The sequence below is a fragment of the Lipophrys pholis genome (assembly GCF_963383615.2).
Source record: "Lipophrys pholis genome assembly, chromosome: 8".
NCBI lineage: Eukaryota > Metazoa > Chordata > Actinopteri > Blenniiformes > Blenniidae > Lipophrys > Lipophrys pholis.
In genome coordinates this window covers 11,305,590-11,320,461 of record NC_137630.1, presented here as the reverse complement: position 1 = coordinate 11,320,461, position 14,872 = coordinate 11,305,590, and the positions used below count along the sequence as shown (strand labels likewise).

Genomic DNA, 14,872 nt, shown 5'->3' with positions numbered 1-14,872 from the left:
GTCATGTGAAAAAATTAGAACAGCCCATCAAATGTTCAGTAATCTATCAAGAAACATTCACATGTTGATGTCTCATCTTGTTTTCATTCATCTCTGGAAAAGAAAGATATTTAGTTGCTGGCAAACAACCAAAATTAACTTTGTTTTACTCATTAAACAAACGATATCAACAAGGCGGGTTCTAGATGAGGAAAAAGTTAGGACATTCTACCCACTAATAGCTAGTTACCCTCTGTGGCTGTAAGCATTTTGTATTCTGGGTGAACTCGCTTATACGGCCAGACCTGGGCATGTTGACTGTTGTTGTGAATGTCCTCAAGTTGTAGACTATTTACTGGACAGTGGAATGGATGTTTTCAAATTGTTTTGACATCTTTTTAAAATTGCTCAGCAGACTCATAAGCTGCTACAATCGTCTGATGGCCTCAGGCAGCTCTTTGAATCTCACCATGTTGTTCGCCCCCCGTTCAACAGTCAGGAGCAAACCAGACTACGATTCTGGGGTTTGAAAGAGGAAAGGATCCTCCAACATGCTCAGTTACAATGTTCTAATCATGTGACCTGACATCATACAACTGTGTGTAATTTTAGGTGGGACTAAATGTCGAGTTGTCCTAATTTATTTCTCATCAGAAATTGCACTTTTTATCATCTACATTTTACTGAAAGTTTTAAAATGTATTTTCTTCAGTTTTGTTCATTTTATGAAAATCTTTTAGTAGTGTTAAAAATATTACATTTCAATGTTTTCAAATATGTAAAACAATTAATTTTTTTTAAACACAGGCTTTTGGAGGGTGTCCTAATTTATTTACACGACGAACTGTAGCATGAAAATACATTGAACCTCTGGAGCTTGATTTCAGCTCTCACTTGATGTGTGTGATGACTCCCTTCATGTTACTTGCCAAGTATCACATACATGTTCCCAGCTGAACGTCTGAATGTCTCAGAAAAACAAAAACACTGAGGCACAGAGATGTGGAGTAAAATGATCTTTACCGAATAGTTACGTTCCAACTAAAACATTTCATCTGGACAAGTTGCTTCAGTCTCTTTAAGTTTCACTCAGCAGTTGCCTGCTTCTTCTTCTTCTTCTTCCTCTTCCTCCTCCTCTTTTTGCTGGGTGTAGAGGCAGTCTGCCCTGCCGCTGCTGCAGGTGTGGGACAGTCCTCTGTCGCTGAGGCCTCAGATTCTTCTCCCTCTGAAGCTGCAGGTCTCTTCTCCAGGACCGGTGGACTGACTGCTGTTGGCGTTGCTTCCACGGAGCTGCAACAAAATGATTTAATGACACAGAAGCTATTATAGCTGAATCAGTTTCAGCGTAGAAAGTGACAGATGTGATTATGTAGTTTTAAATGACATTCAAGTACCCGATCTGAACGTCTGGCTCCCGCTTGGTGTCCACCCTCTCTCTGCATTTCTCCAGCAGAGCCACGAAGAAGCCGTGGGTGCGGGTTTTTGCTATGCTAGCACGCAAACACTGCGTGAGCGGCTCCAGGCCTCGCTCAGGCCACTGAGTCAGCAGAGGAACCAACCTGGAGACGACAAGACAAACCGTCTCAAACGAACACTTCCAACAAAATTGACACCTTTCCTGGCATTTTTTTCAAATGTTATAGGGAAGTCTTGTTAAGTGTGACACACTGCAGCAATGAGCTGTTTAATTGTCTCTGGACTTGAGCAGCTATGAGCACAAACAATGTCCAGATTCAGAACTGAAGTCCACTGTCCTCTTATGTCACTGGTGGAATCTACCGAGTCACTAGTTCAGACCAGTTGCTACCTGAAGCCGGGGTTCTGCTGCAGACACGCCGTCACCACCTCCTCGTTCTCCTGACTGTGGACCGAGCAAGTGGAGTAGACGAGGCGCTTCAGGCGGGGGAACCTGAGCCCGTGGTTCAGACATCGCTGCTGGAAGGAGGCCAAGGCGGCCAGACGAGCCTCTTCCTTCTCCTTGTCCTTGTCGGCGGAGGCGTCGTCTCGGAGGCAAACCATACCTGGACATCACACACACATCACACCATTATTGTTAATGTAGTTACATTGACGTTTTTAGTTGGTTGTTTAAACTTTGTACTCAGGTCTCCGAGTGTGCTTTAGCTTCACTGAACTCTAATATTTACTATTTTGATCAATAAAAACTTGTCAAATACGGACTCATTGCCAAGTCCTGAAAATTGTAACGTCCAGGCTTCAGAAACTAGAGCTTCAGCTTTGCTGTCTCGGTCATCAATGCAGGGATTCATTGGAAAATATAGTAAATACAGTTTGAAGTGGAAATTATAATATTGTTCCTAAAACAAAAAGGCAAGAAATCTGACGTCAATGAGAAAAAATATTTGAAGAGGATTTTACAGTCAATAAAACCTTTATAAGGTGACTCCATATTTTACACGTCTAGTGAGTCTTTTACACGTGTTTAATACTTCACCTGATCCACTGCAGGAGGGATCCAGCAGGATGTACTCGACATCTTTATACTGAGGGCTGTCGGGGTCCACCTTCAAGAAGTCCTGGTTGGCCAGCTGCTGGCAGGTGACGCCAGCTCGGAGCAGCAGAGTCGACATGGTGGCCAGACGCTTGGCGTCCAAGTCAAAGGCAAACAGCCGGCCCTGGTTCTTCATGACAGCCGCCAGGTGACTGGTTTTGTTACCAGGGGCGGCGCAGGCATCGAGGACATGGCTCCCTGGAGGAGGGCTGAGGAGATGGGCTGGGAGGCAGCTGGCTTTGTCCTGCAGGATGATGTGACCTGCCTTATACAGGAAGTGGTCATGGAAGTGAGCTTTAGGAGAGAAGACCAGCAGCTCCGGCAGGTGGAGGTCCTTCACAAAGTCTCTGGCCTTCAGGGTCAGGTCATCCAGCCTGAGGGCCGGTCCCAGGTAGGTGAAGCCATCCCTCTTCATGTAGTCCACTACATCCTCCACGGTGGTCTTCAGGGTGTTGACACGCACGTAGCGGGGCAGCTTGACCCCGGCTGTCTGCTGGACCCCGGCGGGGAGCAGATCCTGGTTCCTGCTGACCCCCTGCTTCACCTTCCTGCGAGCCAGCTCCGCCTGCAGCCTGGAGCGGTGCTTCATCATCAGGGCCTTCCAGGAGCCGCCACACTTCAGCCCCTGGCCCATCAGCAGGTCGTACACCAGCACCTTGGCCAGGGGCATCTTCAGCTTGGCCTGCTTCAGCAGCCGGGTGGCCTCGATGATCTCCTGCAGGATGGAGGAGAACTTCTGCGTCTCGCACACCAGCGCGAACAGCTGCTTGATGTTGGAGAACTTACTGTCGTACACCAGAGTTTTGAGGGCGCCTTGCTTCTTCTCCGCCTTCTCCAGGATCTCTGCGGCTTTCACGTACAGAGCCATGGCGACACCCTCCACCTACCCAGCGAGGCACCGTGGGAGATTAAACTGGTAATTTCCACGCTAATAACTAATATTTCCCTTCAGAAAAGTGGATCCAACGAGCCTCCTTCTACCGAAGCCTCTCCGCCATCCCTCCGGTGCTCAGCGGAACACAAGAAGTGAGTTTTTCCTCACTTTTACTGGTTTGAAGCGACCTGGTCCACGCACATGTGGAAGAGACGTGACCCGGAAGTATACGATGACGTAGTCAGTATTTTGGTCTGACGTGCAGGGTTGTTCAGCCAATCACAGGCGAGAACTAACGGGTCTTGATTAATAATTTTTTTCATAACTTTTTTACTTTTACCCTCTACATTTGAACACATATTTTTACATCCGGGCCTTTAAATTCCTAAAGCTTGCTGCACAGTGGTGGAGTGGTTTCTATTTCATGGTGGAAAAAAAACCCCTGTTGACAATTTCAGTTATTACACTGTAAAATCCAAACATTCCAGATGAACAATTACATAAAATTTGGATGAATTTGCAGCAGTCTCTGACCTAACATAAAGGCCTTCAGAAATATTTCTGTATGTCTTTCAACCCGGGAAAGAAATTAGGTGAAATTATTGATTCAAGTGGTGTGAGCTCTAAAGGAATCTAGGACTGGACTCAACAGCTTCAGCTGCAATCTCCAAAAAGGATAGATATTTGCAGGGTGCTGTCATACTTATTGTCAGAACAAAGCACAGCTACAATCAAAGTTGTACAAATTTAGACAGTATGAGAAACACAATAAATCTTAATAAACCTTTAAAATGACTGCTGTCCACTTAACTTTACTACATTTGAGGGAATTGTTCATGTGAATGAGTACCGGTTTTCAGTGTCAAACAAGCTCATATTCTGAACATTTCCATGAGACACAAAAGGGCACATTCAGTTTTATTCATTTTTACAGGAGAAACAAAATGTTACTGCAATCAGATCAGCAGATGAGTTTCAGAATCTGTCAGTTAAATCCCTCAAACTTTACAACACATGATCAGTAACTCCCTTCAAAACAAAAGTGTAGACGACAAGCAGCAAAATAAACAACTTTGACACACAAATTTACAGTTTTATTTTTTACCGTACAAACTGAACATATACGTTTTGAAAAAATAAGTGTTATTTCCGTTTTGATCAGTCAAAAATTAAGAAAACAAACAAACAAAAAAGAACTGGCTGAATTGCAGCTTGACCTCCTCACTGTTTGGTGGCCCCATTGGGCTTTCTGGCAGCTTTTGTCTTTAAAGAGTTTTTGTACAGCAGGAGCCTCTCTGTGGTGTGAGGCGGCAGGCGGTTCCTCTTCGCTCTTACGATGCACGCCGCCATCGGGCAGAGCCGGTCAAACCCTCCAGAGGTCGCTGGGAGCGCCAGCAGCCTCCTGGCGATGCTTTGGAGCTTCGGGAACCGGAAGGCAGATTTCCAGTACATGTTAACACTGGAGCCGTTTTCCCACAGAGGTTCAGACAGATACGCTTCAACCTCACACGTCTTCATGGTCTTTGCAGGCGGCTGGAGGGAGTCGCTCAAGGATTTGCGCTTCAGGTTGTTTTCCGTAGCGTCACTGCTGCCGTTGTCCTCGGGGCCGCCACTCGAAGCCTCTGTTTTCGTCAGCTCACTGCCTGCTTCGTCTTTTTCTACTTTTACAGCAGGACAAGCCGAGGCCTCCAAGCTTTCACATGCTTTTTCCACAACGCTGCGAGCTTCACACTTTGACAGAGGCACTAAGAAAGTTGCCTCGTCCTTCTGTTTTTCCTCAGAAAATGGCTGGGAAGGGAAAAAAAACCAAAACAAAACATGGGAGTATATATATTTTTTCCATCTATATAATTCATATGTACCTAAATATCCAGATAGATAAACATGAATACAAAATGGCAGAACAATAAGTACACCAGCCGTGGCCTGTGTGTCAATTCATTACCTGCAGTTTGATCCTGGGGTCGAGCACAGCAGCGAGAATCAAGTCCTTCTGCTGAATCAAAGACTGGAAGTGTTTGCAGAGGCCGGTACGCAGCGCTCTACTGAAGTGAGTGTAGTTGGTGACGCGGCTCTCTAACATCTTATCAAGGCCAAGGAGGGTGGGGATGATATAAGAGACGGTCACACCGTTCCCCTGCAGGGCCTTCAGCAGATGACGGAAGAGAAGAAGCTCAATAAATAGATTGTAAAAGCATCTTACTTGAAAACCAACAAGTTATAACCCTAACCCAAGTGAGTGCAATGTTATGATGCTTTCAGTGTATAACGTTTTGTTTTATTTATATTTATATATATATATATATATATTACTCGACCAAAAGTTAAAACACCACCAAACATTTTCTGAAATTCTCTCTTACCTGCAGAGCATTCTCAAACGGTTCAAGAAGTCCCAGGATGTCAATCACCTGCTCCCTCTTGGCCATGACCAGAGGCGGAGCGCTGGCGGTGTCGCTGGCCTCGATGCGAGCGTGGGTCAAGAGGGCCATGATGGCGCTCCAGGCGCTCTCCTGCACCATGCGGCGCAGCGACAGCATCATTGAGTTCCAGCGACAGTTGGTGGAAGGCGGGCAGAGCAACAGGTTGTGCTCCTTCAACAAAACCTAAACCAAAAGATGTTAAACAGAATTTTCAGCCTGTTGCTGCTGAAACAAAAGGGAATCCTCATTCAACATTACATTTAGACTTAAGTGTCTCGTACTGCCACTTTAAATCCATAAATGTCATTTTTTTATACATTTGATGTCAGCGTGTCTCCTAAAGGTGGAAGTGTCTTTAATACAACTACATCATTTAGCTCAAAGACGTCTGGGAATAAAATGTCACATTTCAAATTACCGAGAAATGATCACATTGTGTGCTTCCACACAAAATCAAAAATCACTCAAGGCAAAACATTCTGAAGCTGTTTGGCTGTAAATATATAAAATCCTACGGATGACTTGTCTTTACAAGAGACGACACACTTAAAGGAGACATATCATGCTTTTAAATCCTTCCTTTTTACATATAAATCATACAGTTGTGGTCTATACAACGCGGAACTGCAATGCTTGGGTCTGAATTCCTCATTATTAGAGCTCCACAGGCCCCTTTTCAACCCCTTTTCTGATGTGCTTCTGAGAGCAACTCGTTTTGGGGCGGTCTCTTCAAATGCAAATGAGACACTTCATACCGCGCCTCCTCTCCAGGTTGCAGAGGTGATACTCGGTTCAACTTCACCCTGTTCGGCCATCTTTGTAGTTTGATAGAACAGATACAATTATCTAGCGGCGCAGAAACTTTATATTCACACATTATTTACAAAATGTCAACAAGGGAAGATTTGTCCATCCAGCCATACATGTTCGAGCCAGAGTCGGACCCGGCGGAGCGAGATGAAAATGACGATGATGCACCTACAGAACAACGTCTTCATATGGATGTAACGCAATGGTGTGTTACTATATTTACACTAACTTCTCCATCCATGCCCACTACTACAATACTGCCTGTATTACAACGACTATTTAACACAGAAGTTACATTATAATCTAAAACGAGCACACAGCGCTAACATATGAAGACGGTGCAACTGCTAATGCTAACAAAACAATGACGTCTTATCATCACACTTTTTAGCGTTATATACAGCTTACTGAAGTGCTCTGTTCGTCGTCTCCATAGATAGAAGGAACTGACCGCTCAATCAGACCAAGTCTTTCGGCAAATCCTTCTTTATACTGGCGGAGGTTGCTGAAGCAGTCATCCTTAAAGTGCTTCGCGCACACAAAAATGACCTTACCCACAGATGTGGGTACATTTCTGTGAAAAATAAAACTCAACCAGGCACTTCGAAAAGGTTCTGATGCTGGGAGACGGTGTAACGAAGCTTGTGGGTTACTACATCCAACAACCGAACATTTCGACTTATCCTCTCGTAACTTCGGTTGGACTACAAAATCGCAGCGAGAAACAAAAATGGCGGATTGCTCGAAATGTCGATGTCCTAATTTGGCAGTTCCGCTGAGAATACTGTGACGTCATTGTTCAAAAAACATAATAGAGAATAGAAAAATCGAAACCGATCGCAAAATATGACCAAAACAGAATATAAAGATATCAACGGAGCACCTGAAGAGACTACTTTTGAACTTTTCTGTACTTCTAAACACTCTAAATATACAACAAAATGCATTTAAGGGCTAAAAAAGTGGATTTAGCATGATATGTCCCCTTTAAATATTCTTATTGTGTTTAGTATTGTCCCCACCTCACTCCAATACGCGTTGCTCTTGAAGAAAGCCACCACGTTGTGGACCTGGAAGAGCAGGTTCTCCACAACTCTGGAGTTTTTCAATGCGTCCACGATCACAATTTGGAGCATCTGGGCAACGCAGGTGGTCCTGGTCCCAATCTGCAGTTCTGAGAACGGGGATTCTGCTTCAGGGTTCTGGTCTGAGAGAAATGCCACCAGTTCGTCTCCATCGGGGTCTCCTCGGTGAGAGGAGCACATGACTTTGTAGTTGCAGAACAGGTTGTTTCTGGTCAGGACGTCTTTGGCCTGGTTGACGAGGACGTAGCCGATGCTTTGTGGAAAGATGCCGTAGCTCAGCAGCACACCTTCCAGCTCCTTGGCCACGGCCGTGCTGAGGTTTCTGTGGCTGAGGTGACGGAAGGCCACGACAGGACGGCGGACCTGCCAGGATTGACTCACAAAGTGGAGCTGCACAACAACCACGGCATCCTCCAGCGGTCGGGACTGAGCCCCCGTCCAGAGGTCAAAGGTGACATGAATGAGGCCCTCGCTGTCTCTGGTTTGGGCAATGGAGGTTTTGAGGTCACGGATGAGCTGAGGCTTGATGTTTTTTTCCACAAACTCGTAGAGCAGCAGACCCACAGAACGCTGGGACAGCTTGTTGTACTCTGGGCTGATGGCACCCATGAAAGACCTGAAGCCTGCGCCTTCAACAAAACTGAGGAACGAAGGCAAAATACATTTGTAATGTACATTTTTTTGATCAACAACTGAAACATGCAAAACATGATCTGGACAAGGACCGTTCAAGATGTAATTTTTAATCAACCCACTGTGTCAGTCACCTGAGTGGGAGCATGTCTTCAGCAATCATCCTCAACGCAGCCTCAGCAAACTTTTTCTGATCCACCTGGTTCGTTGGTGACGCAGGGACACATGTGGAGCTGGGACTGGGTGTTGAACCAGGACGTGACGAGGGACTTGAGGAGGAAACCTCCGTCTTTGATGGCAAAGCCTTTGGAGGAGGAACAGCCATCTCTGGCTTGACTTTCTCCGGCTCCTTCTGCTGCACCGGTTTCTCCCGCTCGACCTGCAGAAACACAAAAGGGGCGGAAACACACATTGACATCACTGAAATCTACAGACACTTCAGTAAAACAAATGTTTATAGCAGAGGTCTTCAACCCTGGTCCTCGAGGGCCCCTGTCCTACAAGTTTTAGTGCTCCCCCTGCTTCAGCGTACCTGAATCAATGATGATGTCATCACCAAGGTTGTGAAAAAACCCAATAACGAGTCTCTCATTGCAATCAGGTGTGTTGCAACTGGGAGCAAGCTAAAACATGCAGGCCAGGGGCCCTGGAGGACCAGGGTTGGAGACCTCTGGTTTATAGGTATTTATGTGGCAAGCTTACCAATTCCTGAGGTACTGGTTCAGCATCTAGTACAACATCACATTTGAAGTTCACCTGTGACAAAAAAAAGAGTTCATTTAAATCACTGAGTAGTTTGAGTTCGCACAGTCTAATCAACTAATGACACGCCAGAAACAATTAGTGAAAAACAAATAGTCCCTGTTTGTAGACAGTGAATTATAAAGGATTAAATAGTAGGATGTTGAGTTTACGTAAACTATTAATGTAGGGTGGAAGTAATTTATTTTATGCATTTATTTAAGAAAACATGAGTCCTCAAAAATACAGAGAAAACACACAAACACACCCACACACGTCTTTTGAACATGTGGGCCCTCCTGCTGGATGTAAATGTCTATTAGCACTGTACCTCTCCTTCTATATACTGCTCCAGATCAAGAGAGATGCTGTTGGCTTCATCTTTGTACCAGCCCAGCTCCGCCCTGCGTTTGATGAGTGTGTTCCAGCGACTCCTCACAGACTTATCTGATCTGCAAGAAGAACCAAAAACAAACTTTTGTTGAAAAGTCCAATCATACAAGTAGAAATACAAATAAGAATGACCGTCATCGAAGTGAATTAAAATGTATAAATCAATCACAGGTAACTAACCCACCTTCCAGGAACCAGCTTAGAAATATCCGCCCAGCGGTTCCCCAGAACAGCCTGGGCTTTGTAGATGATGAGTTCTTCTTCATGGGTCCACATGTTCTTCTGCATAATCAGGTCGAGGTGGTTCTGCCAGCGCTCACGACATTGATTTCCCAACCGGCCCTTCATGTGTTTGCCAATGATATCCCACTGTTTGGTGCCGTAAAAGCCCACCAGCTCTACTAACTGTCAGGTAGAAAACAAGAGCAAAACATGAAACGGGAACATTAATTGAGTTGTTTCAGTCCAAGTCTGTCTTGTGTTTTGCTTCAGTCACCTTTGTGTCTTCCTCTTTGGACCACTGCTTCTTTCCTAAATCTGGACTGAGATGTTTCCTCCAGCGGTGTATGCACTGCATCTGCGTCCGGCCCTGTCAAAGCCACATGAAACGTCCTCTCTGTTATCGCTGGCTTTTCATGCAACGTCATCTCCAAACTTTAATGGCATGCTAATTTTTGTTTTCATGAACCTTTTCGATTGAATTTACCCTAACTTGTTCTTACCGGTAAGAAACTGGAAATGACTTTCCAGTCCTTTTTCCCAAAGGTATTGACCAGAATTGTGAGATTATCATCCTGTGCAACAAAGGAAAACAAAATCAACTTTGAAGTCAACTGTATGTTCATTATAATACAATCACAACTAAATAGCAGACTGACATCATTCATGACAGGATTAACTTGGGTACATTTGTACTTCATTACAGTCCATATGAGCTTCTGAAGTGAATATTTCTGTTGCTGAAACATGTGAGGTGATGCTGATGGTGGGGTTGACGATATCCTTACCTCTTCCTGAGTCCAGCGGACTTTACACATTCCAACTTTCTTCTTTTCTGGCGAGTCCGAGTCTGTCCCAGTGCAATGACTACACTCATCTTCTTGATCCATGCTGCAAACACAGAGACAACAGGCCATGAAAATCTAATTATCTAACTTATTTCAATACAGAATGAGGAGGCACACTAGATATGATGCATCTCAACATCCACATTGCGTGAGACATCAACTAGTGTAGTGTTACATAATTACCTTTTATATGATGAACTGAAAGATTATTTATACAAAATCTATTTCTCCTGATTCCTGTTAGGATTTTAAAATTATCTGACGCTGCTCTATTGAATAATGTTTGAGAAAAAAATCTTTCAAACAGTCTTGATGATGGTCACAATATCTGCATGTGTCAAATAGCAATTATCTCATTACAACAGCAGGCCTTTTAACATTTAAATAATCCTATAAAAATTATAATGTAAAACAAAACATCTCAACGCTCAAACTAGTTTTCTATGTTCTTCTGTATGTATGCTGTATGAGTGTTTTTAGCCATTTTTATTGTTCACTTTTAAGCTTTTATACTGTTGCACATGCACGGACCACATTTACAATTTCAATGTTGTTGTTTTTTTAACAATCACAATAAAGACAATTCTGATTCTAGCTACAACACCAAGTAAACCCAGACAGAAGTGAATGACAGAATTGTCATCAATAAATTAAAAAACTCCGGATGTTTCAATTTCTGTGCAAGAAAATAGAGGTAAATTAAGTTTAAGGTAATTCAATATCTTTCAAAAAACACGATATAGCTGAAATTTACAAAGAACTTTTTGTAGCATTGTGTCATTTTGGGAAAAGCTGCTTGATTCAAAAAAGTGAAATCTTAAAAATAGAAAGAAAGAAAGAAAGACAAAGAGCAGGTCATTTTTGTTGCATGTTCAGTTACAAAATAGATTAAGATTATGTTTAGTTCATAATTTCTTAACTTTGCAATATCATCGCGTTTGGTTTTGGAACCCGGACCACATGTTCACCACGTCTGGTCTAAGTGGTCCAAAACCCATTAGAAACAGATAGATTTTCTTTACGTTTTTCCCAAATGTTCCTGTGTTATCCGCTTTGCAGTATTGAATATATGCTCGAAAATTATTTCCACCCATCACTTTAGTGTTTTCAGTCTTATTAGATACAGTCCAAACTGAGGTTCATTAGGAAGCAATGTCTCCCACCCCTCCATGAGAAACAGACCCAAACCACCAAAGTGCAGCACAGTCACAGCAGATCCTTCATTCCTTTGGCCAAAAGACTCGAACTCCTCCTTGTACATAGTGTTAGTTGTGTTTTTCTGCTAATGTCATTCTTTCATGCTTATGCCAGTAACCCTGTATAGATTATCTTGTCAATTTTAACTTAACACATTTTTATACACCAGTCTGAATTTTCCTATCACTATATCACTGCAAATAAGCACCCCAGCTAATAAAGAATTACTCCTTCCTCACTAATATGGTGATCTTATCATCGCCCCTAAAAAGACTATTCCTCTATAAACAAGCCATTGTCAGACATAAAAATGTTTACAAGTCCCGTTTTGTCGTCTGATCGGATTCAGCCACCCGGTGAAAACAAACGTACATAGTGTGTGTCTTACTTGGGAGACTTCAAGTTGAATTGTCACCACATCTTCTGTTGTCAATGTTAATCTCTGGACTTGTTCATTTGAGAGTGTCGTACAAGTGACTTGAAGCGTGGTCATGAATCGGACATGTCTTACGGCTACTTTGATAAGCTGCATGAAACAGCTTGGACACGCTACAAGCTAAAACTTATGACAGCGGGCATGAGTGTCTGTCCTCACAGGTTGCCCGCTGGCTCATGAAAAAAAATGACCCCACAAATTTTATTTTATGGTTATAATCATAATTTGCATAATAGCTCAGTAAGTTCACAAATAGAGTTGCAAATTATACTATGCATGTTGTGTAAATCTGGTCCATGTATTTGTAAAGCGATTTTGTATGATAAGTGCAGTCTACCAATTGCACTGTGCAAATAATGGATCTGTTATTTAAGCAATGATCCGTCGATTGCTCTGCCTAACTCAGATTACTCTGCCTAGCCCTAACCCTCCACCAATACTTGGATAATTTAAGTTTCCATCATTTCTTCGCTGAAAATTAGCCATGGTTACAACTATTAGCTAAACTATGTGTTAAGCTAATAATTCAGTTTACATCACGTGATATCATGTATTAATTCAACAGCAAATACTATGAAATTATACATATTTCTTTGCATTAATTTACATTATCAATAAAGTTAGTGGATTTAACTTGTTAATTTTGTCTCATTACGCTGGAAACATGAGGTGGGTCCCATTTGTTTCCATTAGAATTTTGTCTTCACACCTGTTGAATTAAACCTTCTCATGTTTACTGTTCTTTGCCAAAGGACAATAAACATGACAGTAGAAATGACATGGACAACCAAAGGCAACATAATATTCTGTTTGTTTTTTCTCTCATTCTTATCGTTTTTCTTTGTCATGGGTGCGTTGCATATCTCATACACAGACACTGTGTTTGTTAGAACTCCAGAACCGGAAGTAGGTGCAATGTGGACAATCTAAGTCACACAGAAGTTTACATTTAATAATTTTTATAATCCTTTAAAATACATTTACCACCTGAAAATCAAAACTACCACAACACAATTTAATTAAGTCAACCAAAATCTAGATACACCGGTATGTATCCGACTTTATGATAGATTTATTTTCGTGTTTATTCTGTCCAAAACCCCCGTTAGCAGCGAGCTAACTGCACAGAGAAAAGTTGATAGCTAAGCGGCTAACATTAGCAAATGCAAACAACACGCTATTTTCGACGTGAACGGAAAACACCGAAGAGCAAAGTGAAACAAAACGCTGCCCTACTCTAAAAACTGTTGCAAATTATTGCCAAGGAAAAAAAATGAAGGCGGAACGGGAGCACTTACTTGTGAATTTGAGTGTGACTTGCAGCTAGCTACCAGCTCGACGCTCCAGTGAAAACACTCCGACAGACGCTCGGCTCAACAAGTAGAGCGCCCCCAGTGGACCACGACCGCAAGTGCACCGAGCATGTCTGCAGTGTTTTCGCGGCTGTTTGTTGTGATTGTTTTGGTGGAAACGATGAAGACAGCTGGCTAATATGGAAGTATGCCACCACAGAAAAGCCAAGCTAAACAAAGGACTGAGTAAAACTTCCTCATTCAACTTTTCTCCACGTGAAGAGAGAAAAGTCAGCCACGCTCACTTTCTGTCTCTCTCACATCCAGACACTGACACTACTTGTTTCCCCAACACTTCAGCTTTAGCTTTTTAACCAAAAGAACGGCACAAATGTGCACATTGTTATGGTATGTTCACCGGAAACATTCGTGTAAATGAACGCATCACCCTTACCCGCGCGACATCTGTGTCTGTCTGCGTGCGTCTGTCAGCTGCGGCTCGAGGGGCAGAATGAAGAGATTATCTACCCGGAAGTCACATTAATGTTTTTAGGACTGAACGAAAAGCACCGTAACTTATGTAGACTAAAATGCGTGTCCATCACTTAATATATAGTCAATTCAAGGACTCGTGGTGATCTATCGGTATAAATTTACCCGCGACTGAAAATTAAGGCGCGTTCAAGAGCAGCACTGCAGCAACAACTGCTGCAAAAACACTCCTCAGGAAGCACGTGAAGCAGAGAGCAGCTAAACGATGCTAACAGCTACTGCTGCTGCTAAACAGATTCACTTTGTACTTGTAACTTTTACTGCGTCAAAACTTATTAGGAATGTATAATTTGTGCCGAACCGTATTAATTCGTCTGTAATAATTATGGCTGTTTACCATCACTACATACCATGATACATGGGTCACAATACCTTGATACTATAATATTATTCTATACATAGGAATTTTTAGTCCCTTATATAGACTCTAAATTGATTGTAATGTTATAAATTAATGTCATAAAAGTCGGGTACATTTCATTGTATTGGTAAAACGACTTCAAAATCCATTTGTTTAATTCTGATGTTCAATTTTATTGAAAAGAAATGGAAGTTTTCCCAACATCAGAAACACCAATGTAATTTGTGCGTTGTTGTTTATACACACAAGCTTAGCATAAAAAAACAAACCTAAAAAAGTTCATTTTGTCTGCATGCATAAAAAAATTATATAAGTAAGAGTTTTCTTCTCGTGTGTACCACATGAGAAGAAAATAAGGAGCTCTCCAAGTAGCTACCACCATCATGGCTGACCTGAACATCACAGAGGCTTACACTATTAGATAGAGACTTATTACTTAAATGCATATTTTATATATGAATTCATATGCTTTCTTTATCTTAATTCCACGTTTTGTGCTATTTTGATAATTTTATAC

General features: G+C 42.5%; 2 protein-coding genes across 3 annotated transcripts; both read right to left on the bottom strand.

The window, feature by feature from the left end:
- Positions 1-792: 792 nt before the first annotated feature.
- Positions 793-3,596, bottom strand: nsun5 (NOP2/Sun RNA methyltransferase 5). Its single transcript, XM_080469673.1, has 4 exons — positions 2,435-3,596; positions 1,787-2,000; positions 1,374-1,538; positions 793-1,269 (listed from the first exon to the last, which is right to left on the bottom strand). The coding sequence occupies exons 1-4, from the start codon at positions 3,357-3,359 to the stop codon at positions 1,065-1,067; spliced, it is 1,509 nt and encodes a 502-aa protein (XP_080325799.1). The 5' UTR covers positions 3,360-3,596; the 3' UTR covers positions 793-1,064.
- A 592-nt stretch (positions 3,597-4,188) lies between these two features.
- mybl2a (v-myb avian myeloblastosis viral oncogene homolog-like 2a) lies at positions 4,189-14,152 on the bottom strand. 2 transcript variants are annotated; one of them, XM_080469929.1, is made up of 12 exons: positions 13,449-14,152; positions 10,458-10,560; positions 10,173-10,244; positions 9,947-10,039; positions 9,635-9,855; positions 9,389-9,509; positions 9,019-9,072; positions 8,451-8,695; positions 7,621-8,323; positions 5,729-5,971; positions 5,311-5,511; positions 4,189-5,153 (listed from the first exon to the last, which is right to left on the bottom strand). In XM_080469929.1, the coding sequence occupies exons 2-12, from the start codon at positions 10,557-10,559 to the stop codon at positions 4,587-4,589; spliced, it is 2,622 nt and encodes an 873-aa protein (XP_080326055.1). In that variant the 5' UTR covers position 10,560; positions 13,449-14,152; the 3' UTR covers positions 4,189-4,586. The 2 variants fall into 2 exon arrangements, with proteins under 2 accessions (XP_080326055.1, XP_080326054.1); XM_080469928.1 differs by having other exon boundaries at positions 4,249-5,153; positions 13,897-14,131.
- Positions 14,153-14,872: the final 720 nt, after the last annotated feature.